This window comes from Diabrotica undecimpunctata, chromosome 4 (genome assembly GCF_040954645.1).
Source record: "Diabrotica undecimpunctata isolate CICGRU chromosome 4, icDiaUnde3, whole genome shotgun sequence".
Classification (NCBI taxonomy): Eukaryota; Metazoa; Arthropoda; class Insecta; order Coleoptera; family Chrysomelidae; genus Diabrotica; species Diabrotica undecimpunctata.
This window is the reverse complement of record NC_092806.1, coordinates 30537323-30562905: the sequence shown is the minus strand read 5'-3', so window position 1 is coordinate 30562905 and position 25583 is coordinate 30537323. Positions and strand designations below refer to the sequence as shown.

The window sequence follows — 25583 nt, the reverse complement described above, 5'->3', positions numbered from 1 at the left end:
TTAGAATCTATCTTAGGATACCACTAGCAGATATCAAAAGTGTTGTGTGAGTAGGTGAAAAAATTTCGGAACCGTTCCGAATTAAGACTAGAGTGAGAAATACTTTCTGCCACACTTTTCAACCTTAAATTAGAAAAGGTAATAAGACAAGTAACATTACCAAGCATACTTGTGGCAGTCAATCCCATCGAACTGCGGGTAGTACACATCAAATAAGCAGAGATCATCACTCGTTTCAAGGGTTAAACGACATTAGCGTTTCCAGCTATAATTCCGGTGGTCAGAGTCGCCCCCCACACTCGTGTTTCCGAAACACAGTCGCTTCCAAGGATAAAACTTAAACATTCAAAACAACAAACACATTGAGATCTTTTTTGTCTAAAACCAAACCTAACAATGAACAAGAAAGGACAAATAATTGTATTTATAAAATACCTTGTAAATGCGATCAGTTTTATTTAGGTGAAACATCACAAGGCCATTAAATGTTAGAATAAGTAAACATCAATCTTATATTAAAAATAGAGAATTTGGTAGATCTCAAATATGTAAATACACATGGCATAATGAACATAGGGTTCAATGGAATGATTCAAGTATAGTCCTAAAAGAAACGGATGGTAAAAAGAGAAAAATCAAAGAAGCGGTTCTAATTATGCTAAAGGAGACCAATTGTGTCGCGAATTTCTCGTCAAAATGTAGTAGGATCTGGTTACCCATATTAAACGAGGAAGTTATTCAAAGGAAAATACCAGTATTAGTAATATCAAGGATACTCGTACATCATTTATGTTTTTTAAATAACAAACATATAAAATCAGAATTTGGTGTTTATTGAGAGTAAACTAAATGTAAGACCAAATACTTACCATGTCGGGATTGTATTATGAGGTTTTTTCTGGTTTTTCCATCATAATTTACTATGGAATCACTAACAAAAGAATTTTACTTTCATCATGGTATGTGGTTATCTTTTTAAAGACTAATTACACGCTATGATTTTTCCTGACGCATATTTTCCAGTTAAAGTTGATTTCGTGTAATCGAATGAACTATCTTCCAAGTAAAGTCGTCCCAGGAACGCAACTCAACAATATTGGTAATATCATATTAAAGTCGTCTACTTTAAAATGTATAATGTATGTCTGAATTATTAATATAGATGAGTCAGATAAAATTAAATTATTAGAAGAATTTTTCACTAAGTAACAAAAAACAAAATTTGTTTAATTTACTAATGTTTGTATTAATTTCCGAAGTGGAAATTGAAACTTTAATAAACTTAATTTAACCTTTAATTGTGGCTTATTCCCAATTAAATAGTAATTACTTTAAAATGCCACAAGAAAATAGCTTCAGAACAATACTCATTTCAACAATTCACTTTTGTTCCTGACCTGCCAAGAAGGCAGGGGTCTTCCCTAAACGGTAGCATTTGTTGTTTTGGTAGCACGCTACATTGTTTGCCATTATTTTATTATTGTTATTATTGTAACATTTTACGTTCGTTTTGAAATTAATAACGTAATTTATAGCGTATATGTGTTCTTATTGATTTATGTATGATTGATTTTGATATTACTATTATTAAATTGCTTATATTGATGATTTCATTACCTTTGAATTGCATTTATTATTACGTATATAATATATACACTTCTCCAAGAAATTAACGCACCACTTTAAAATATTAAAATATTTTATTAGCGTTAATAAAAATTTCCATTGTAATGTTAAATTTTGCCTTGTATATGCTATTCGTACACTCTATATTTATTGACTGTGTTTTATCGCTATAGTTTTTTGTACAACAAAACAAAAAGAAGCAAAAAATGTACTAATTCTATAAATATACTAATTTCAAAGTGTTCACAAATTTTATTCGGCTACTGTTTAATTGTTAATTATTGTTAATTGTGTTTATTATGGAGAGTCAATCACGTAATTTAACCTGAGATGAATGTGCCCAAGCAGTGATACTGTCGGAAGAAGGTTGGAGTTACCGAAGAATTGGTCGTCGGTTTAATGTGTCCCACATATCTCTCTCACGGGTGTTATAAAGATTCCACGAAACAGGGGATCATACTCGCAGATCAGGGCAAGGACGAAACCGGGTAACTACCCCTATTCAAGATAGATTTTTAAGAATTTTTGCCCTTCGACAACGTTTTGTAACACATCGAAGTCTACAAATTCAGCTTCGAGACGTGCATGCTATACAAATTGGTACTGAAACTGTTCGCCAGCGACTTAGGGAATACAACTTAACACCTAGGATTTCTGCCCAAGGTCCTCTATTAACTGCAGAGCATCGAAGGGTGAGACTACATTTTGCCAGAGAACACGTTAATTGGTTAGAGGCTGACTGAGAACGGGTGCTATTTACTGATGAATCCCGATTTTGTTTGTATAATAACGACAGACGTGTTCGTGTGTTGCGACAACCCAACGAACGATATGCTCAGTGTAACTTCACACACCACTTTTTTTGGTGGAGGATCCGTTATGGTGTGGGGTGGTATTTCTTTGACCGCACGTACGGACCTAGTGGTCATACAAAATGGAACTTTTATAGCTGAAAGGTACATATTGGAGATCCTGGAGCAACATGTAGTACTTATTCGCTCCTTATATCGGTGAAAATTTCTTATTAATGTAAGATAACGCCAGACCTCACGCTGCACAGATCGTCAGAAATTATCTAGAAGAGGTAGAAACTAACACTATGAAATGGCCAGCACATAGTCCGGATTTAAATCCGATATCTGGAATATCCTTGGTAGGTGATTAAGAGCGACACCAATCTAAGCAAACAGCTTACAGGAAGTGGGAGAGAGGCTGATCCAGATTTGGAGAGAACTAGACCAAAATGAAATATCGCAATTAATTTTAAGTATGGGCCAACGATGTGAGGCTGTTATACGTAGTAGAGGTGGAAACACTCATCATTAAGACTTTTTTCATATTTTAGTTTATTTTTCTTATCACTATTTTTTAGAATTTTCCGTTTTATTTTTTTTTCTCCTGTACTTCAACATTTTCTGATGATTAGAGAAATTGTTATAATTACTAATAAAATGTAGAATAAATCCGGTGAAGTTTTATTTTTTATTCTTTGCCTGTTTACAAATAAAATTGATTTATTAAAGTGGTGCGTTAATTTCTTGGAGAAGTGTGTATATATATATATATATATATATATATATATATATATATAAATATATATATATATATATATATGAGGAGGTGTCAATCAAAATCAATCATGTCCACCTTAAGAAGTTTTAGGGAAATCGCAAAAAACGTATTAGTAAATAACCTTACATGAAAAATCGGATAAATTAGCATATATCATTTTATTTATTGAAATTAACTGACTCTTAGTAAATATTTCAAATCTGAAGGTATAAATAAACCTGTAAATACATTTAAAAAAAAGGACATGTTCTTATTTGATTGGACTTCATGGACGTTGATAGAAGGGGTTGATAAAAAAACTCTTAGACTACTTAAAATATCTATTGTATTGTTACAAAAAATATCTTGAAAAATGGCTAACATTTACCAACGACACTTTCCACAAAATATAAATGTTTAAATGTGTAGTCCAATGTCAGGTTCTAGACAATCACAGGATTCGTCCACTTCATCAGCATCAATTTCGTCGTCCTGGACTTCCACTATTATGGTCTTATACCAAGATAAAAAGTCATGTTTCTGCCAGTCATCACCATACATTTTCACAAGTAACGTCTCCACGTCCTTCTTCTTAGCTGCTTTCACTATATTGCTCAGTGGAAGTGACTCTACAGGAGTTGAGAACGACCTTGCAGAATGCCAGCCTTTGTTTTGAGGCTTGTTGTAGGTTTCAAAATCACTTTCAAACCTAAAATTCTGTGCCGATTTCACTTTGATAACAGTAAGTTCTTGTCCATTGCGGTTGACAGCTTTCTCTTTCCTCACAAAAATCCTCTTCTTTTCAGATATCATTTCAATGTTTTTAAATCGTCTAGCCAAACTTTTAGCATCAATCAATCCCCAATCCTCTCCAAGTTTCCGTACTTCTCCAACAGAACTATATACATTGTAGTACTCTTCCTTTGTTGCAATGGTAGGCTGCTTCCTGAGTAACTTTTCAACCCTTCCGAACACCCGATCAGCGGGGAGGAAGCTATGCCCGCGAACAGGGTATGTTAGAACAATCTCCTCTAAAGCATTTTGCACTGATCCTAAGTAATACACTAATGTGTGAACAACGGCATTGTTTTTGTTTTGACCGGCACACCCATCACAGAACAGATTCAGTCTTGCTCTTCTTCTTCTTCTTCAGTGCCTTATCCGGTCCGGATGTTGGCGATCATCAAGGCTATCATGGTTTTGTTGACTGCTCTGCGAAAGAGCTTCTGCGAGATTTTTCAACCACGAGATACGACGGCGTCCCGGTCCTCTTCTGCCAAATACTTTACCCTGCATAATAAGTTGAAGAATTCGATATTTTTCTTCATTCCGCATCACGTGGCCGAGGTACTCAAGCTTACGTTGTTTAATTAAATTAAGCACTTCTTTTTCTTTTGTCATGCGCTGTAGGACCTCAACGTTGGTGACATGGTCCACATAAGATATTTTTAGTAGCCTTCTGTATATCCACATCTCGAAGGCTTCGATTCGTTTTTCAGTGGCTTGCGTCAGTGTCCAGGCTTCAACTCCATATAGTAACACTGGAAGAACGTAGCACCTCACTATCCGCATCTTGGTTCCCAAACTGAGATCACTGCAGCACAGCAAGGATCTCAACTTAATAAATGTAGACCGTGACATTTCAATTCTGGATCTAATCTCTTGAGCGTAGTCCCATTGTACGTTGAGGGTAGTTCCGAGGTAAGTGAATCTGTCGACTCTCTGGATCTCTTCGCTACCTGCCATTAGTGCCCCGGGATCTAAATTTGTACGGCTGACAACCATGAATTTAGTTTTCTTAATATTAAGGTTCAGTCCGTATGTTACGCTCACAGTTCGCACTCGGTCTAGTAAGGCCTGCAGATCGTTTAGGCTGGTTGCTAGTAACACGGTGTCATCGGCGTAGCGGATATTATTGATGTATTCACCGTTCACTCGGATTCCCATGTCTAGGTTTGTGAGGGCTTCATTAAAAATCTCCTCAGAGTATATATTGAAAAGAGTCGGCGATAGCACACATCCTTGCCTTACTCCTCGCATGATCTTCACTTGGTCGGTCAGCTGGTCTTCGACCTTGACTCGAGCACGCTGGTTCTAGTATAAATTCATGATGATCCGAATGTCCTTCTCATCCAATCCTACTCTTTGTAGTGCGGTGACCAGCTTCTGGTGCTGACAACGGTCAAATGCCTTGGCGTAGTCAATAAAACAAATATAGACATCACAACTGACATCGCGGTATCTCTGAAGTAGGACTTGTAAGGTGAAAAGTGCTTCACGTGTACCCATAGAATTGCGGAATCCGAATTGCATTTCACCGACATTTTCTTCGCATTTCTTGTAAATTCTGGCATGTATGATTTTAAGAAAAATTTTAAGTGCATGACTCATAAGACTGATAGTTCGGAAATCTTCGCACGTTTTCGCAGATCGTTTTTTTGGTAGCGTTACAAATGTTGACAATAGCCATTCCGCTGGGATATTACCTGAATCGTATATGGCGTTGAACAGTTCAGTTAACTCCTTCGTGCTCACTTCACTCATCACCTTAATAAGTTCAACGGGTATTTTGTCCGGACCTGTAGCCTTACCATTCTTAGACTGTTTTAAAGCAGCCTTTACCTCGCTTTCTAGAATTGACGGCCCTGTCATGCAATTTATTTCCGGAAGGTTGCCGCGGTCGTCCCAGAAAAGTTCTTCGATATATATTTTCCAGGTAACCAACTTCTCATTCACTGTCGTCGCCAGATTACCGTCTTTATTTATGAGGAGGTGTGTGTTTCTCCTCTTGTATTGACCAGTGGCTTCACGAATCCTTCGGTGGATATTTATATGATCGTGTTTCTCTTGGAGCTCCTCGATTAGTTTACATTTTTCTTGCATCCATGTCTCCTTGGCTCTTCGTATTTCTTTTTTAATTGTCTGGTTGGTTTCTTGGTATTTCTTCGTGTCCCTGTTTTTCAGTAATCTTCTTTGTTCCATCATCTGCAGAATGTCATCAGTCATCCATTCTTTATTTTTTACTCTTTTTTTCTTTCCCAGATGTTCTTTTCCCGCATTCAGCATGACGTCTTTGATATAACTCCATTTTTGTTCTACACTCTGTTCTTGTTGTTGAGCCGTTTCTAGTTTTTGTCTCATTGTATCTCTCACATTCTGGCGAACTACGGGGTCTTTTAGAGTGCCATAATCCAGGTTCTGTTTAGGTTTATTTTTGATGAGTTTCTTTAGTTTGAGTTCTATCTGGCCCACTAATGGGTTGTGGTCCGATGAGACGTCTGCTCCTGGGAAGGTCTTCGCCGAAGTCAAGCTGTCTTGTTACATTTGAAAAATTAGCGGAGTTGAAGAAATTTATAAGTGCAGATGAAACTTCGGTCGCACCCCTTCCTGCAAGTTCTTCAGTCGATACGTAAAATATGGGGTTTTGTGCGTTTGATGCTACAATGCAAAAAGAGTAAAAACTTAATTGTCTCTTGTAGAACGCGTCTTGAATAGGAGTTTTGGGAAGTGCTTGAATTTGCTGGAGATCAAAACAGAAAGTAACCTCATTTTCTTTGTTTTCCTTTAAGAGCCCATAAAAAGCATTAGCTCTTAATCTGTGTATTCTTTTCTCCATCATAAATTGGTTGACCACTACCAAGTCTTTCACAGCTTTAGCCTTCTCAATTTTCAGCTTAAGATCTATTTTATTGCATGTACTGCAAACGTCAGAAGCTGGTGATGAAAATCCGATATTTAATTCATTGAAAACTCTCCTAAACATAGATTTTTTAACTTTAAGATTATCAAGTACAGAATAATTGTATATTAGCTACAACTTCTTAATGTTTAAGTCTGCACCAAGATAAATCCTTTTCGATTTTTTTCGATTATAGTGGCTTTCTTTTCCTCTTAAATTTCTCAAAAAAAGGCGGACTGATTCCTTGTTCGCAGCAGATTTGTGACTCTTCCTATCGCCACCCCTCTGATCCTTAACAGCCTCTTCCTCTTTCACCTTTTTAGAAATATTAGTCAATCTTGTTCCCTTCACCATGGTAATAATCATGAAAAGTTTCCTACACACAGGTATAACTTTACCGGTTGATGAAAGTATAGAATATTGTACACTAAAACTTTTAGCCTTTGATTTTTCAAAGGTAGGCCTAGGCTTTCGCCGCTTTATGTTACGTTGATTTATCCAACTGGCAATGGTGTTATCTTGCGTGTTTTTGTCAGGTATTTTGTAGAGGATATTTCGAACAAAAATAGCACCTATAGGCCTAACTAATGCACATTTTATACCTTTGTTCATGTGTTTACATGGAACAAACACACGACATCCCACTGGAGTACTGTATCGCTTAAGCTTGGCTCTAGTTTTTTTATCCACAGTCTTTTTATTTTTACGAGATCCTTCATTGGCATCGCCCACTCTCACTAAGTTTTCTTCATCCATGTAAAATTTCAATTTTATTTAATAAAAACTACTATAATAATATTAAAATTAAACCACAGTGCAATACAAACTCAATACTCGCTATCGACATAACCTAGAGGGAAAACACAGACAATGTGTTGACATGGTCAAATCACGTGACCAAATCGGGGCACTCCTATTAGCTGAATGGGCATGTAGTGGTATGATTGAAACCAACTGTGGACATGATTTCATTTGATTTGGGAACCTAATATTGTGTATTCATTTTAAACAGGACATGATTTTTTTTAACCGAAACCGAAAACACCATAGAATAGGATTCACTCTTTATATTATGAAACATCTGCTAACTCATTTTTTGATTTTTATGGACATGATTGATTTTGATTGACACCTCCTCATATATATATATATATATATATATATATATTTTAATTTAATGTAATACTTTGTTATTTAGTTGCCGGATCTTCGAATTTTGTAAATATTAATTAAGGCATTTTTTACACCTTTCTAGGGGCGCAGGTAGGTACATATAATCCCCATTGGGTACTGGTTTTTTCCTGTAATCGGTTCTTTATTGTATAGTTTTGTCATATTTAATCTTTTTGTTATTGACGTTTGTATACTTGACTATACCTTTTGTAAATTCATTTTAATTATAAATAAAATATTGGTTTTCGTATCACATAATATTTAAATTTGTAGCTATTTATGTTTATGTAGAATTTATGTATGTTTATGTATATTTGTCGTTTGATATTATTTGTTTTTAAATAGAGTTTCATATAGTCCTCTTGCTTTTATTTTTCTATGGTAATATACGTACCTAATGCGAAAGAGAGAAAACAAGCGAGTTCTAGATTGAACACGTATATTCTTCCTTACTTTCTGATGGCTTTATATGTTATATAAAGGTCATCGTATGTGCAGAAAGCAACAATACTAGTTCAATAACTTATTTATGCTAATCATATAACCACTGTGGGAGAGTATACTAACGATTAAAAAGCTGCAGAGAATCTGAAAATATTTTTTTATGTTTATTTTCAAGCCACGTTTTCATACTGGTAGATTATCAACAGATGCAGTATTCGTTATTTAATTATTTGTCGAGAATTTGGTGGACATAATAGACCGGCTTTTTTAGTTGTGATCCACTTCGACGAAGAAAGCATTCGACAGAGTAAAACTCAAAAATGTATTTAGTCTTATATATAATAGAGAAGTTCCATTGAATATCATAAAGAGTATTCAAAACATCTACCAAAACAACAAGATGAACGTCAGAATTAGTCAGCTGTAAATAGACATACCTATGCACCGGGATACGATATTGGGACTCATTAGGTCTTGTGCTCTTCAATTTGATTATGGATAAAGTCATTGAAAGTGTCAACATCGGATATGGATACGAAATGGGGAATAAAGAAGTAAAAAATACATTGTTATCCACAATAGATAATATTGATAGCCCAAGACGAATATAGTCTTCAAAGATTAGTCAAAGATTCAAAAAAGGGCAAAATAATTTAATTTGACATAAAAATAGATAAATATAAGAAGATTTACGAAACAATCAATAGTTTTAAAGTTCAAGCAACATCTTTTGTAATTTTTCTGTAATTTTTCTTCGACGCAATCTCGACTAAATCAGACTAACAAGTAACATTCTCCTTAAAGTAGATATATCTCCATTTGGCACTTTGGGACAACATCTGTTCGGAGAATCGCTTATTTTGCTTTTATGATAGCACTCTGGTAACAGAATTTCGCACGACACGACAGAAATAAAAGCCTAATATATTTTAAGAAGGGTGGTATACATCGAGAAAAATGGACGAGCACTTAAAAAAGGAAGTGAAAGAATAGAACAGAATAGAAACTGCAAAAAAAGTAAGTATTATTAAAATATTATCTGTCATGTATTTAAGTCGACGCAACATTTAAATACGTAGATATACAGACGTTAAAAATAAAATACAATTTCCAAAATATTATGGTTTTAAAAATAACAAATTGTCCGACACCCTGTTAGGGTAAAAGGAAGTAGAAGAAGGAAGAAAGAAAAATAACAAATTGAATTGTTAACCAACTTTAATTTTAAATAACTTTTTTATTTATGGCACAATTTTAATAATTTTTAGGAAACGTAGAACTACTAACAATTTACATTATTAAGACTTCCGAATAAGGCTGAATTTATCCATATTATACGAGGAAAAACGAAATTATGTTTCTATTGTCCATTCTGTATGTATGCTTGGTTTATTTCTATATATTTATCGTTTTTTCATTCACTTTGATGTTTCGATTCTCTGAAATTATTGAATTAGTAGATTTAATGAACTGAATTAAAATAGAACTGGTTGATAATTGGATGTTTCAAACGGTGTAAGTCAGGTTCTCCCTAAAAATGACTTATGAGATAGTACACATACATAGGTATAAAATGGTTTGTATGGTAAATGGTGGTAAAATGGTAAAATTTTTCAGTTGCCCATACCACATAAGTCACTACTTTAGATTTTCTTTGATATATGGCTGAATCTGTTCTGCCGCCAAATTAATTTTCTAATATTTTCAGGAGTCAGATTAAGTAAGTCATTATATGTGAAACATTTGGATAAATGGTGGTTCACAGCTCTATTAATTCTATTATTTAAAAAAAAGTCTACAGTAGATGAAAATTTATCAGATTGTGATTCCTATTCCGATAGTCCTTTAGAATATGAACCAGATAGTAAAGAAAGTTCTTCTAATGATGGTAAATATTTATTAATTAAATTCTAACCTCAAAATTGTATGTAACGTTCCGCACTTGTTAAGATTTGACAGTTTTAGATTAATTTATTATTGAAATTTAATATAAGTTTAAAGTTATTTCAGATTCTTATTAAGAAAACGTAACAAGAGGACGTTGCAAATGATTTGAAAAATGTTGAAAACAATGGACAAGATACAGTTCGAGGAAGAAAGCGTAAGCGGAATGAAAATGAATAGAAATGGAGAGTTAATAAATTTAAACGAAGTTGTAGCACATATTATGTAAATATAAATGGTAATACAGTCAGTGCCAAAATATTAAGAAACAGGGATTGTACCTAACTGGACAAGGCGTTGTTTTCCAAATGTTAACTCAGAAAAAAGGAATATTATTTTAAAGTCATTTTATGAATTCGGTGATATTGTTAAACAAAACATTTACCTTCGGGGACTCGTTCATACTACAACTATTAAGCAGGGCCGTGCAAGGAATTTTTCCAGGATTCCAAAAGCAAAATTATATAAATATTTCTTAACAACAACAAAAATGTCTATACGTGTCTATAAACAATTATTTATGGACACATTTCAAGTTAGTGATTATCGAATCTATCTACAAGAAGGGGCGTAAGGCACCAAGCCATAAAATTGATGTGTCAATAGTAAAAAATTATTTAAAAGTTATTTTCGGCATATCAGAGCCATTACACAAGATCTGATACACCTGACAGGAGATACCCACACCCTGATTTAACCATTAAAAAAATGTATAATATGTGTACAGAAAAGTGTGTACAAGAAGACGTAGTTTCTGTGAATGAGAAGATGTATTCCTCCTCATTCATTGAGCCCTTGTCAGGGCGTGGTGACCCTCTAAATATTATTAGCTTGCTGTCTCCATTAGGTGCTATCCTATGCCATATGGACGGCTTCATGTAGGGATTTTCCCACCAGAGTCTTCATTTGACCTACTCATAGTATTGAAGATCTTCCTCTTGGTCTTTGGGCTTCTACCTTTCCTTCTACTACTAATAGTTCCATAGTCCCTATTCTTTTAAATATGTAGCCGAAGTAAATTAGGTATGCTCGGTTTACTTTTTTTAATAGCCTGTCTTTTATATGAAGCTCTTCCAGAATTGACAGGTTGGTTCTATGTTCTGTCCAGGACACACGTAGAATTCTTCTACAGACCCACATTTCGAAGGCTTTAATCTTACTCCTATCAATTTTTTGAGAGTCTATGTTTCAGCTGCATATTTAGCAAAGGGAAAAATAAGTGCATTGACCAACCTGAGCTTAGTATTCCTTGTTATTGTTCAGTATTTCCATATTTTAATCAATTTAACTGTTGCAATTCGTGCCATTGCTAGTTTACGCTTGATTTTTGAGAAGTAGTCGCCATTGTTGGTTATCATAGAGCCCAAGTATACAAATCTGTCTACCACTTCATCAATTTGTCACTTGGTGTATGTGTGGTAGATTATTATTTTTGTTTTTACGGTGTTGATCTGAAGTCCGAATTCTTCGCTTAACCGGCTTAGCCGTTCAGTAGTGGTAATCTTTTCGACTTCATTCGCCACTAGAAAAGATTTGTACCACATTTTTTCTACAGTTTCTAGAGTTTAATTTACAATTTAAACCACCATCAAAGAATACATGTCAGCTGTGTGATTCACTACACAATAAGTTAACTTTTAGGCAAAAACTGCGTTTGCGAAAGGCAGACAGTTGATCTAAAAAAAGCACTTTTCCAAGATTGAGTGCATCAGTGGATTATTATAAATTAAACATGTATGTTTACAACCTGAGCGTTCATAGTTTTAATGGCACTAGGGGTTTTATGTACAGGTGGAAAACTGAGGGCTCTAGAGGGTCCCAGAAAATAGCAGCCTGCCTTGTAAAGCAACTTATGCAACATGCTTCTAAACATAAACACATAATCATGTATTCCGATTGTTGTACAGGGCAGAAGTTATCCTTAGCTCTCCAGAAAATTGTATAAGACCCTGATATGAAAGTTAATTGTATTGATCACAAAAGAAGCGAAAAATTAAGAATTTATTTATGGTCCACATGACTAAGTTGATATTGTAAAAAATACCAAAAAGAAAAGTCCGTTTGTGCTCACTGAAATAAAGAGAGAAGAATTTTTATCAACAAAATAATAAATGATTGTATTACAATCAGAAAAAAAGGCCAGTGCGAACTGCTATAATGTTAAGCATGGCATTTAAAAATATTGTTTTACGATTGGCAATTCTTCCAATTAGGATGTTAGCTTAAGTAACTTTGGATCCCTCTGCAAGTATTTAACTAAGATCCGATTAACGGGAGATTTATTGTTTTACTTATTTCTCTGCTCCCAACATTACGATGTTGATTTTTGTTCTGCATTGATGACTTATTATTAAGAAAATTAACGAGTACTATTTAATCTTCTTGAGACATATTCATAATTTAGTCTCTCTTTTAAAGAAAGCCTTTTGAATAGTGTTCATTTTTCAAAACAATTTTCATAGTAATTGAAAACTTTCTGAAACTGGCACTATTATAATAAGACCATTATTATAAAATGAGGCCATCTTTAATATTGCATTGTTGATTGTTGCTTATGACAAAACTAAGGACCCACACAGACTGCAGACTTTTAATCAGCCGACAGTTTGGTCAGCTTCTTAGTCAGTACGAACAGGTACATATGCATATGCACACATTACACCAATTCAGTATCAGGCGAATAAAAAAGTTTGATGAGCTTCCCAATTGGCTTCAAACTAATCTGTCGGCCAACTATTGTTTAATCAGTGTTAGCTAATTCTGACTTACGCACAAATGACGGTTGTTTATCGGCCGATAGTTCAGTTCGCTTCCAGCTTTGGCGTCCTTACTCTTGCAGTGCTAATATTTTGCGCGAAAATGGTTTTGCCCAATTCACAATCGTTGATTTCAGAAACGTGCATGGTAAAGGTAACAGAAGAAGTCGAGCAAAGACCTGCGCTTTATAAAAAGAAGTTTAAATCTCAATCTTTCCTCCGTAGGTATAGAAAGTCTTAAATTGGTATTCCTCTTCGCTATAGCTGGTCCAATTAGCATGACTAGTTCATTAAAGCTGGTTATGCTCATCCGATAAAAAGCGAAAAACTTTTTTGGGTAATTAAGCAATTTAGAATGTGTAGAATTTTTCACTAAATAATCTATCACTGAGAATTGGATGCACCCAATACCCGTTGTATGAGAGCAATCATAACATTTCTAGACAATATTTGCACTGTACGACAACATTTTAATAGTCAAATACGAACTTTGGTACTAAATCGTTCGAGAACAGTCAGCCCGCTGTTGCTAGTCTGCCTGCTGCTACCAGCACAACCCGACTAAACTATAAGCGGCTGAAGAAAAGTCTACAGGGTACCCTAAATAACACAAAACAAATGCAGTGCTTACAGTTAACAGTACACAGGAGCAGCGTTCCTGGATATAAAAGCAAATCCTTCGACAGAGTCTACCATAAAGGCCTAATATACAAAATGAGAGGTTAAGGATACAGTGAGGCCATGACGAGACTGATCTCTTCGTACTTGAACAACCGAAGCTTCAGGGTTCGAATAGGAGAAGTACTATCCGAACACAGAGCTCCGGAGGCTGGAGTGCCACAGAGAGCAGTCCTGTCACCCCTACGGTATACAATATTTACCGCAGATGTTCCAAGAACACCAGGAATACTACTCAGCCTTTATTCTGACAATACAGAGATTGCGACCAAACCCAAAAACCTAGAAGTAGTGGTCAATAATCTACAGACAGCGTTGGATAACATTAAAGAACATATTCAAACATTCAGGCTTAACAACATGCTAAATATTCACGCAACACGTAGACGCAACCATTCAGTAACAGCAACAGCCAGAGTAGTAATAAGAGGACTCGCAGGTTGAAAAAGCAAACTGCGCATAAAGACAAAAATGAGACTGATAAACAGCACGATACTTTCAATAATCACATATGTATTTCTCACATGAAGACACATAAGCAATTCAAATAAATAAATACAATCAGCCCACAATAACATCCTCAAAAAAGCGGCAAATGTACACAGATACGTCGCTGAATTAGAGAATCACCCAAGTCCGATTCTACTAGAGATAATAAGATATGATGGGTTCCATCGATGGAAGCACAAAAGACCAAAAGAGCAAATCTTGACAAACACATAAAGTCTAGATAATTCGTAGCTCTACCAACAGAAGAAGCCCCAGCACGCAGCACTCAAAATTTTAATAATTGATATTTGTTTTCAGGACAACCTTAAAAAAATAATAAATAAAGGCTTCGGCAACCAGAAATCTAAAAAATACTAACAAAAAGGCGACAGCCATCCAAAAAACCAGACCAGATCAGGCAGGTTTCACAGCGGGGAAAGCATGCTTAGATCACATTTACACGGTCGAACAACTAATAGAAAAAAGAATGGCCAAAAATAGATCCGTTCATCTGGCTTTTGTTGATCTTAAGAAGGCATATGACTCAATACCTAGAACCAAGCTATGGGAAGCAATGGAAGACATCGAAGTTCCACGAAGATTAATAAACGCGGTAAAAGCACTCTACAAGAATAACGAAGTAGCTATCAAAACGGGCAATAGAATATGCAGTCCATTTAAGACGACAAAGGGACTACTACAGGGTTGCTCCACATCCCCCACCCTGTTCAAAATATTTCTGGAAAAAACCCTGAAACCATGGAAAAGAAAGTGCGAAGGAATGGGTATACCAGTAAGGAACGAATATCTATATACGCTAAGTTTTGCCAACGACCAAATAGTGATCGCACAAGACGAGGATGACCTCAGTTTTATGATGAGAAAATTGGAGCAGGAATATACAAATAATGGGATGGAAATAAACCTAAAGAAAACTGAATACCTAACAACGAAGAATACAGAAATAAAACAGCTGGAAATAGACGAAGGTAAACAAATCAAAGGAACAAACAAGTATAAGTATTTAGGCTTCATAATATCAAACAAAGGAACAACGGAGGAAGATATAAAACATAGACTAGGACAAACAAGAGACTGCATACGAAAATTGAACCCGGTACTATGGGATAAGAACATCAGCATGAAAACAAAGAAAAAAATCTATAATACCATGACAAGAAGTATCCTCACTTATGGGTGTGAAAATTGGACAATAAATAAGAAAACCAAAAACAAAATAAAAGCAACAGAGATGGAATTCCTAAGGAGAAGCTGCAGAGTAACAAGAAGAGATAGAATAAATAACATGGAGTTTAAGAGGAGAATGGGAATGAACTCCGACATAATAGACTACATCGAACAGAAGAGGTTAACCTGGTACGGACATGTCAGAAGAGCAGACCAAAATCGGTGGATAAATAGAATAACAGAGTGGAGCCCGATAGGAAGAAGAAAGAGAGGCAGATCCCGAAGATCTTTCAGAGATGAAGTGGACGAAGCAATGAGTAGAAGAAACCTACAGGAAGGGGACTGGCTAAACAGGAAAAATTGGAGAAAACGGTTGAGTGAAGGAATACAGTGAAAACTGTGGAAATCCTTGTATATGAATATCCAAAAAAATGAACAAAACCCCAAAATCTAGGCACGAGGGGCCCATATCCTCGGGCACCGAATCGCCTAACTGGCGAGCAAGCAAGCAATTTCAGTTCGATAATACGTCACTAGAGAAAGCAGGAAAAGAGCGCCTCACGCGAGCCTGCATTGAACGCATTAGGATATCGTGTTTGAGGTCTTGTACCCAGGACTTTCACACGAATAGCATTTAGCTGATAGTGAGCCCCTATCGCGCATCAGAGTGCTATAGGGGGGAAAGGAATGGCCTGGAGCATTGGACAGCGGTGGAGCGGTTCCTAATAACAAGAATCATACACATCGCTCCAATGAATTGTAATACCCGAATGTCATTCTAAGGGATGTGCAAGTCTCTCAGACTGGGTTAATCAAATTGCTTGCTGGCTTATAGTTGATAATCGTAACCTATTTTATATTGTGTCGAATAGTTTGGTTAACATTTTAAGTTTTCTTTGAGTTTCAGTACTTTTGGATAGGTTACTAAGAGACTCCAAATTATAAAATACTTCTTTGGGATATACTTTTTATGGTCCTTCACTATTTTTTATTTTGAGTTTTTGCTTCTTTATACTACAACTCTGCTCTTTTTCTCTGTTTTTTGTTACTACGTTGATTGCTGTTTTGTTTAATTCTTTACAAAATGCTTTACTGTCTAAATGTCTACGTTCATCGGTATTTGGATTATTTTTTTCGTACATATGCTTTGAATATTGATGCCATAATTTTTGTATCAGTAACTGTTTGTTTTTGCTTACATCTCTTTATAGAGATATACCGAATGCACCATAGATTTTATCTTTTTCAAATAGTAATTCGATCTGCACCATGCTTTGAAATTTAACATCTAGCATAAATATCACGGTCGTATTGTTTATGAAGTCGTGATCAATTGGATTGTCGGCTGGACATACTTTGTACATACCTTCCAGGTATGCAGATAATGTCTTTTTTGCTAGCAAAATTAATTAAAAATTCCCCGTTCTCACTATATTTCATGTGTGTGCTCATTTAAATTCTTTTTTATTTGAATATTCTGTTTTGTTGTTGGACTTGATAATGTCAGTCGGCTTGATAATGAGACTGAAAAAATTCATTTTATTTTTATTTACAAACCCTCCCATTAACTGCTCTAGAATCTAAGAAAAAAATAGTACTACTTAAAATTTAAATATGTAAAATATATTCAAATTAAACAATAGGTAAACCGTTATCTTTCAAGAGGATTCTGGATATAAGAAAGATGCTTATAAAACATAATAGCTAGAAATGTGATGCCTAACCTATATCCTGAATAATTTACCTGCAATCTGAGTTTAAGGACGAGCGCTTCCAGGAGACCAGGCTCGCAATCCTGAAATATCCGGACTTTCCTGAGAGTGTCCAGATGCACCCTAATGGCAATTTCCGCCTTTAATTTATCTGGCAATGCCGATAAAACCCTTTCCTCGTCTAGGGCGCCACTTTCTGCCCACGTATACGCAAACCATCGTATTACCCGAGCTTCTAATTCTCGCCCGACTTTCCGGAATGCCATGTACTGCTTGACGCCGTCCATGCGGTTCTGGAAATCGACTCTGGCGACGTTCATGTTTGATATCATCGAGCCGATGTTACCTGGAAACAATTAAGGAAATGACTTTAGAGATTGGCGTTATATTATGTGGTGCAGCGCTATCAAAAGTAATGTTACATATATATGCAAAGTCTGCTCGATATCCCAGACTACATGAATAATAAGCCGAGGAATGAAGCGAATGCTAACGAAACTCCAAAATTAGTGAATAAATAACTCTTCTAATTTAAATTTAAATAGATCGTAAATTTATTTTTTGTTTTAATTAAGTTGCAGACGGTCATTAGATTTACATATTGGTTTATAATATCATCTGTGCATTATTCCATTCTACGAAATTTTAAGTTTCATATAGACAAATAAAATCAAATATAATTATTATTGTACTTTATTACAGGTATTACTACTACTACTAAGGATTTCCACAGTTTTCACTGTCTTCCTTCACTCAACCGTTTTCTCCAATTTTCCCTGTCATTCCAGTCTCCATCTCGCAGGGTTCTTTTCTCCATAGCCTCGTCGATTTCATCTCTGAATGACCTTTGGGGTCTTCCTCTCTTTCTTCTTCCAATCGGGCTCCATTCTGTGATTTTGTTTATCCAGCGTCCTCTGTCCGCTCTTCTGACGTGGCCGTACCAGGATAGTCTCTTCTCCTCTATATAGTCGATTATGTCTGATTGCACTCCCATTCTCCGCTTAATCTCTGCGTTTTCAATTCTGTCTCTTTTTGTAAGTCTACAGCTTCTCCTCAGGAACTCCATTTCTACTGCTCTTATTCTACCTCTATTTCTCTTGTTTATTGTCCAGTTTTCGGACCCATATGTCAGGATACTTCTTGTCAGGGTATTATATATTCTCTTTTTTGTCTTTATCGTAATGTTCTTATCCCACAACACTGAGTTTAGTTGTCTTATACAGTTTCTTGTTTGTCTCAGTCTGTTGTTTATATCTTCTTTTGTTGTTCCCTGGTTCGATATTATGGTTCCTAAATACTTGAATTTATCTCTTCCATTTATTTGTCTTCCCTCTTCTATCTCTAGGTTTCTCATATCCTTGTTTTCTGTTGTTAGGTATTCGGTTTTCTTTAAGTTTATTTCCATTCCGTTGTTTTTATATTCTTCTTCTAGTTTTCTGAGCATAAAGCTGAGATCTTCTTCATCTTGTGCGATAACTACTTGATCGTCGGCAAAACTTAAGGTGTATAGGTATTCGTCTCTTACTGGTATGCCCATTCCTTCGCACTTTTTCCTCCATGGTTTGAGTGTCTTTTCCAAGAATATTTTAAACAGAGTAGGGGACGTAGCACAGCCTTGTAGAAGTCCTTTTGTCGTCTTAAATGGATTGTAGGCTTTATTTCCACATTTAATAGCTACTTTGTTTTCTTTGTATAATGCTTTAACTGCTTTTATTAGTGTTTGTCGGATTCCGAGATCATTCATTGCTTCCCATAATTTGACTCTAGGTATTGAGTCATATGCTTTCTTTAGATCAACAAAGGCCAGATGGACCGGTCTACCTTTTGCCATTTTCTTCTCTATCAGTTATTCTAATGTGTACGTATGATCTAGACATGATTTTCCTACTGTGAACCCTGCTTGGTCTTCTCCAATTTTTCCTATTATTTCAGTTTCTAGTTTTTCCTTAATAATTTTCCCGTAAAGTCTACCTACCGACGATATTATACTAATTCCTCTATAGTTTTCACATTTTTTTCTGTTTCCTTTCTTATGTATGGATGTGATGTATGCTTGTGTCCATTCCGCAGGTATTTCTTCTCCATTTAGTCCTCTTTCGAACATTCTATGTAGCATGCGGAATAACTTTTCCGTTCCGTTTTTAATTAGTTCGTTTGGTATTCCTCCGGGTCCTTTGGCTTTTTTGTTCTTCAATGTCTTGATTGCTCTCTTAACTTCTGCCAGGCTTATTTCCATCTGGTCGTATGCCCTATTTCCTGTATGTTCTATATTCTCTTCCTGAAATTGGGGACGGTTTTCTGTAAGTAGTTCTACGTAGTATTCTTGCCACTCGTTTTCACTAATTTTGCCGATCTGGGTTTTCTCTGTCTTATTTCGTTGAAGTGCTTTTAATATTCGCCATGATTCTGAATTTCTCGTTCCTCCGATATGTCGTTCTATCTCTGTGCATGCTTGTTCCCATCGTTCGTTCTTTTCATTTGATACTTTTTTCTTTACCTCTCTATTTTTCGCTCTATATAGGTCTAAGTCTTCCTGTTTTTTGGTGTTTAGGTATTTTATGTGTAGTTTTTTCTTTTCTTTTATGCATTTCAATGTGTCTTCCCTTAATTTGATATTCTGATGGGTGTTCCTTTGGTCGTCTTCTCCAAGAGCTTCCAAGGCCGCTGAAATCAGGCAGGTTTTTATGTGTTCATGCAGTTCATCTAACGTGTCATATCTGAATTCTTCTAGTTTTTGGTCTAGTCTTCTTTTGTATAAATCTTTTATTGATTCTTCCTGCAATAGATGTAATTTGAGCCTCTTTTCGTTTATTGTCGTTCCCGTTGTAACAATCGATGTATGTTTTTGTTTTGTCCAGATATAGGGGAATTCCATTCCATCATTACAGGTATTAAATAGAAGTTATTGTTTACAAGTTAAAAGCGTTTTATTAAATAAAACTCTTTATAAAGAATTATCATTTATTGTTAACCTACGAGTGCCATTCTTTAAGCAATCTATACACACTCTAGTTGACTGAATACCGAGCATTCCTTAAAACGACACCTGATACGAAAAACATTGTAACATACTTTTATTTAGTTTTGAGAAAAACAATTTAAAAAAATTTCCACATTTTATTTCTTTACTTCGTCAGTTTGTAGCATTTTTAATTTCCTTGGTATATATTGAAATCCCCTCGTATACGTTAATACACCCAAAAAGTGATATCAATTCTTTTTGCGTCGCAGAGTTGATATAAACACATTTTACAGTTTGTTAATATGTCACGGATGTGTATTTCTTTGGTGTTTTCTTTTGATCGAAGGCGCTTAATATTACGTGTTTCAAATAAATATTTCTGTTTATAGTTTTGTTTATATTAAGTTGGGCGAATAAATTTCAAAAATAATTACATCACTCTCGGTAAGGCCGGCCGATGTTAAAGGCGTTCAGTTTTATTGGGGTTCGAATTTTCCTTTTAATTCGAAATGGTTTTTCCTTTTGTTTGTTGTTTTTTTTTATTTGAGATAGTGAAGTTTAGTACTATTGTAGCAGTTAATTGTACAATTTTAAGTGAGGTTTGTATGGTTAGTCATTGAAAACAGACGTCGGTGTGTAGTTTGAAGAAACCTGCAAAATTTGTTAGAAACAGTGATTTATACTCAAAGTAATGTGTCAGTTTCGATAAGAGTAATCACTGTTTTTTATTTGTAAGCCGTTTCTCGTCTGAGATATTTGTAAAATGGCGTTTACAACAATTTTGAAAGATAACCACATGTTGCCATTATGTTCAGTTGTACCTGTTCCAGTTCTTTAAGAAGCCGAGCCCAAAGTTTGCGTTCCAGTGCCCCAACTTTCTATCCCAATTTTGTTTTGTCCTATCGCAGTTTGGAGATGAATTTGTTCGAGTAGCAGAGAGTGTAAGTCTAGTTTCCACCACCAGAAGTTTTAGTGCAACCCAGGTAACTCTTTTTATTTGAACTTTTAAAGTAAAAATAGACATTTTTTTCTAATAATAATTGCTTTCATTAAAATTGTACGTATATATATATATATATATATATATATATATATATATATATATATATATAGATATTTGAGTAAATGATTATGCAGAAATCTTATTATTATTTTAACAATGCATTTTGTCTGTTTTACTTCCAAAAGTTGCATTTTTGCATTGTACATCTCAGGTTATGGAGTATATTCGTTTTACTTTAATTTGTAAGTAATAGCAAATAGTTAAGAAATCAGTAAAACTATATCGTATAACGATTTCATTACATTTTTAATAATAAAAAACATTTTAGACATACAATTCAGTCACTTCTTCAGTTATGTCACATAAATCTTCTTCCAATTCTGCACCAACTTCACATTGTCATTCACAAATAGTAAAAAAATTGACCTAAAGCAGGGATTAGATTGCCAATCAGACCCAAAATGCAATTTAAGAAGCCTTTTGAGCCTTTTGTCTTTAGCTATTTTTAAAGGGTTAATGCTTAAAAATTTTCTTTCCTCTTCTTAATGGGTTTGAAAGCACCAATGGAGTGGCAATAAAACTATTCTGCTTGGATGAAAATCATGTGCTGGGATTTGAATGCTCGCTTAAATTGGAACTTTTTGAAAGCTGAAATTTAACGTGCCATTGAAAAATAGGTTTTAATGATTTACTGCCTCTTGCTTTCAACCAAAAATATCTACGTCAATACCTAGTCGTCTTATGGTTGCATACTTTTAAATTATTTTAATATAAACATCTAGATTCTCGACTATTTCTTGTTTGTTACACTCCTTTTCGCAAAGACCGAATAAACGGTCCGGTGGTATGGAAAAATGGTTTTTTACCGGAAATATCAATTCTGTTTCTTCACTTTGGATGAAGAGAATGGCAACCATCCATATAGCATGCCAATCATAGTTTTATTTTGAGGAAAACCGTCTTTTGCAGTATTTACTACTCTATTTGTTGTCATTCGGGTTATATAATCATTTCATTCTACTCTTTTATTTCTTACTCAGCTCTTGATGTTCTCCACCTTGCATCTACGTCGTATATCTGTACTTCTAGCTCTGTTTTTAACATTCTTTTTGTCCTTTCTGTGCCAGGTCGTGTATCTGCCGCATATGTCATTATTGGTCTGATGACAGTTTTTTCACTGATGAAATGTTTTCATCTCTGCTGTTTCTAACATTCTTTTTGTCCTTTCTGTGCCAGGTAGTGTGTCTGCCGCATATATCATTATTGGTCTGATGACAGTTTTTCCACTGATGAAATGTTTTCATCTCTGCTGTTTCTAACATTCTTTTTATCTTCTCTGTGTTAATCCTCTTTGTGTAACTTAAAAAAAAACTTTATGTAAAATTTTTATTGTTTATGTTCTTAATACCTTTTTTTTGGTTTTCTGTGTATTTTTGTTTTAATTCTAACAAGCTGGTTATCGTTTAAATTGATATTAGTCTTGGTATGGTAATATATTCTTCTTCTTCTTTACTTGCCATCTCTGCGACGGAGATTGGCAATCATCATGGCTATTCTGATCTTAGATCCTGCCGCTCTGAATAGTTCGATTGATGTGTATTCTTTTTCTTTCTACACTTCTCTTGCCCTGGATTTTACCTTGTACCTATAATTAATTGAAGTATGTTGTATCTTTTATTACGCATAGCATGCCCCAGGTATTGCAGCTTTCGTGACTTGATGGTTTCCAATATTTCCATTCTTATGTTGATTCTTCTCATGAGTTCGTTGTTTGTTAAATGCTCGGTCCATGATATCTTTGGGATTCTTCTATACACCCACAGTTCAAATGCTTCCAGCTTTTTAGTAGTCGACGCGTTAAGTGTCCATGCTTCTATCCCGTAAAGCATAGTCGAGAAAATATAACACCTTGCCAGCCTAACTCTCAGGTTTAATTTCAGTTCTCTTGCACAAAGTACCTTTCTCATTTTATTGAAGTTTGTTCGTGCTTTCTCTATTCGTACTTTGATTTCTTTGGAGTAATCTTTGTGTGATTAATTATTGTGCCAAGATAATTGTAGTTTTTAACTTGTTCTAAAGTTTTACCGTTAATTGTCAGGCTTTCGTTATTATTTTCGGTTTTTGATATCCTCATAAATTTAGTTTTCTTGATATTTATTCATAATCCATATTCTTCTCCATACTTAACTATCTTGTTCATTAGCTTTTGCAGGTCTTGGACGTTGTCTGCTATTATGATAGTATCGTCGGCATATCTAATGTTCTTAATTGATGTTCTACTGACCTTTATTCCTGCTGTTTCTCCCTCAAGAGCTCTTTTCATAATTTCTTCAGAGTATGCATTGAATAGTAGTTGTGACAATACACAGCCCTGTCGCACTTCTCTTTTAATTTCGAACTTTTCTGATGTGTATTCATTAATGCGTATGGCTGCTGTTTATAACATATATATTTGTTATAATTCGAAGATCATTGTATTGTAATTGTTTTGCTTTGAGGACGTCCATTAGCTATTTGTGGCGGACTTTATTGAAAGTCTTGTTGTAATCTATGAAACAGACGTACATATATTGGTTCACATCCAAGCATCTCTGAATAAGTACGTTGAATGCAAAGAGAGCTTCACGGGTACCTACGCTTCGATGGAATCCAAATTGGGTTTCTTCATTATCCATATCAAGTATTTCTTAAATGCGTTGATGGCTGATCTTCAAAAACATTTTAAGTGTGTGATACATCAGGCTTATGGTGCGGTTGTAGGTACCTTTTCTAGCATTTATCTTTTTTGGGAGACAAATAAATATTGAGATCAACTATTCATTAGGTATGTCACCCGACTGATAAATTTCATTAAAGAGCTTTAGGAGGACATCCATGTACTCGTTTTCTATTGTTTTAAGGATTCTATTATCAATAGGCAGTTAATCTAGCCACAGTCTTTTACCGTTTCTTTAGTGCATACAATGCATTACAACGTAATACATATGGTAATATAGGCTTTCTTAAAACCATTTTCTGTTTTCCATATTAAAAAAGACGTTAATCAATTTTAATTCGTGTTTTTGTTTAAATTGTACTAATGCTGGTTTTGTTTCATCATGAATTGAGCTGGCTCAATTCATGATGAAATATCTCAATGAAATCTCAATGAAAACTCAATTCACAATGAAATCTTAACAATTTTATCTGTTTGGCCAATTTCTGCCTTATGTGCATTCGTACGCCATTAACTCAGTTCTCGTCTTCCCCTTTCTGGCAATTAAAGATAAGTGATAAGTTAAATGAACTGACGAATTTTTACTTACAAAGATTGAGCTACCAAGCATTACTCTTTCAATGGCTGTTGGGTACGTTGACCATTTGAGTTACTATAATCCATGGTGTGCCTTTCCTATTACGCATTTCAAAAAGGATATCACTCAGAAGCGACACCGTTAGATAAGAAAACCATTTATTAAATAGTTCTTAATGATCCTTGTGAAACGACTTCCTTATCCCGCAATAAACTATAGTTATCAGGAAATATGGTAAAACAGTTCCCAAATATCTCTAATTATTAAGTTAACTAAATTGTTGACTTAATAAATTATGTGAAAATAAAAAATGGTAGCAAAACCTTTTAGCGGTTTATAAAACTAATTAACAAAGCTTCGCTTAATGCCATTATCTGTAAACATTAACCCGTGCCATTATAAAACTTTATTGTAAATACAGCTATAAAAAAATATATAAAATGTAAAAAGAAATTTTTAATTTTACTTAGTTATACTATTTGTTTTAAAAAAAGCAATCCATCAACTTTCAACCACTCTTTTTAAAAGCATGTTCATTTCCCTCCTTTTTATATTCTGCTTTCCCATCGTTTTTTTACTCTGGAAATTTACAGAGATTCAAATCTCTTACTAATTTATTATTTCGATGAGATTCGAGTACAGGCGTCGCTTGAGTTATGTGGAAAGAAGTGAGGTTCATGACCTTTCCACTTTTCATAAATCTATCGGTGGAATTATGGTTTTAACCCAATGCCACGGCAGGGTACAGGAGCTAATCTGATCGGTTATTATTTAGGAACAGAGCTTCGTAATTTCATTCACCTTCTTACGCCTTTAAATATCCAAAAGTTCATCTAGAATAATGAGTAAGATATATCTGTATATATAATGTGTGAGAGAGTTATCGCTCAGTTAAAGTTGGAGATAAATTAAACGGATAATTCGATTTATCCCATTATTAGAAAACGTTTCAAAAACATGAATCCATATACATTATCAGTTCCTTATTCTCGTTATAAGCAATTCAATACTTCCTCATTGGCGGATTAATACATTTATGGAATTTTGTTATTCATGGCACGGTCGGACGATACTTCTTCGACGGT

The 25583-nt window shown here is 34.8% G+C and overlaps 1 protein-coding gene across 9 annotated transcripts in view; it reads right to left on the bottom strand.

The window, feature by feature from the left end:
* CngA (Cyclic nucleotide-gated ion channel subunit A) overlaps nucleotides 1-25583 on the bottom strand; it is a 277163-nt gene that overhangs the window by 87619 nt on the left and 163961 nt on the right. For all 9 annotated transcript variants that reach the window (XM_072529249.1, XM_072529253.1, XM_072529254.1 and 6 more), the window contains one exon: nucleotides 17273-17586. In XM_072529249.1, the coding sequence (XP_072385350.1) occupies nucleotides 17273-17586 (314 nt within the window). The remainder of the gene's footprint in view (nucleotides 1-17272; nucleotides 17587-25583) is intronic.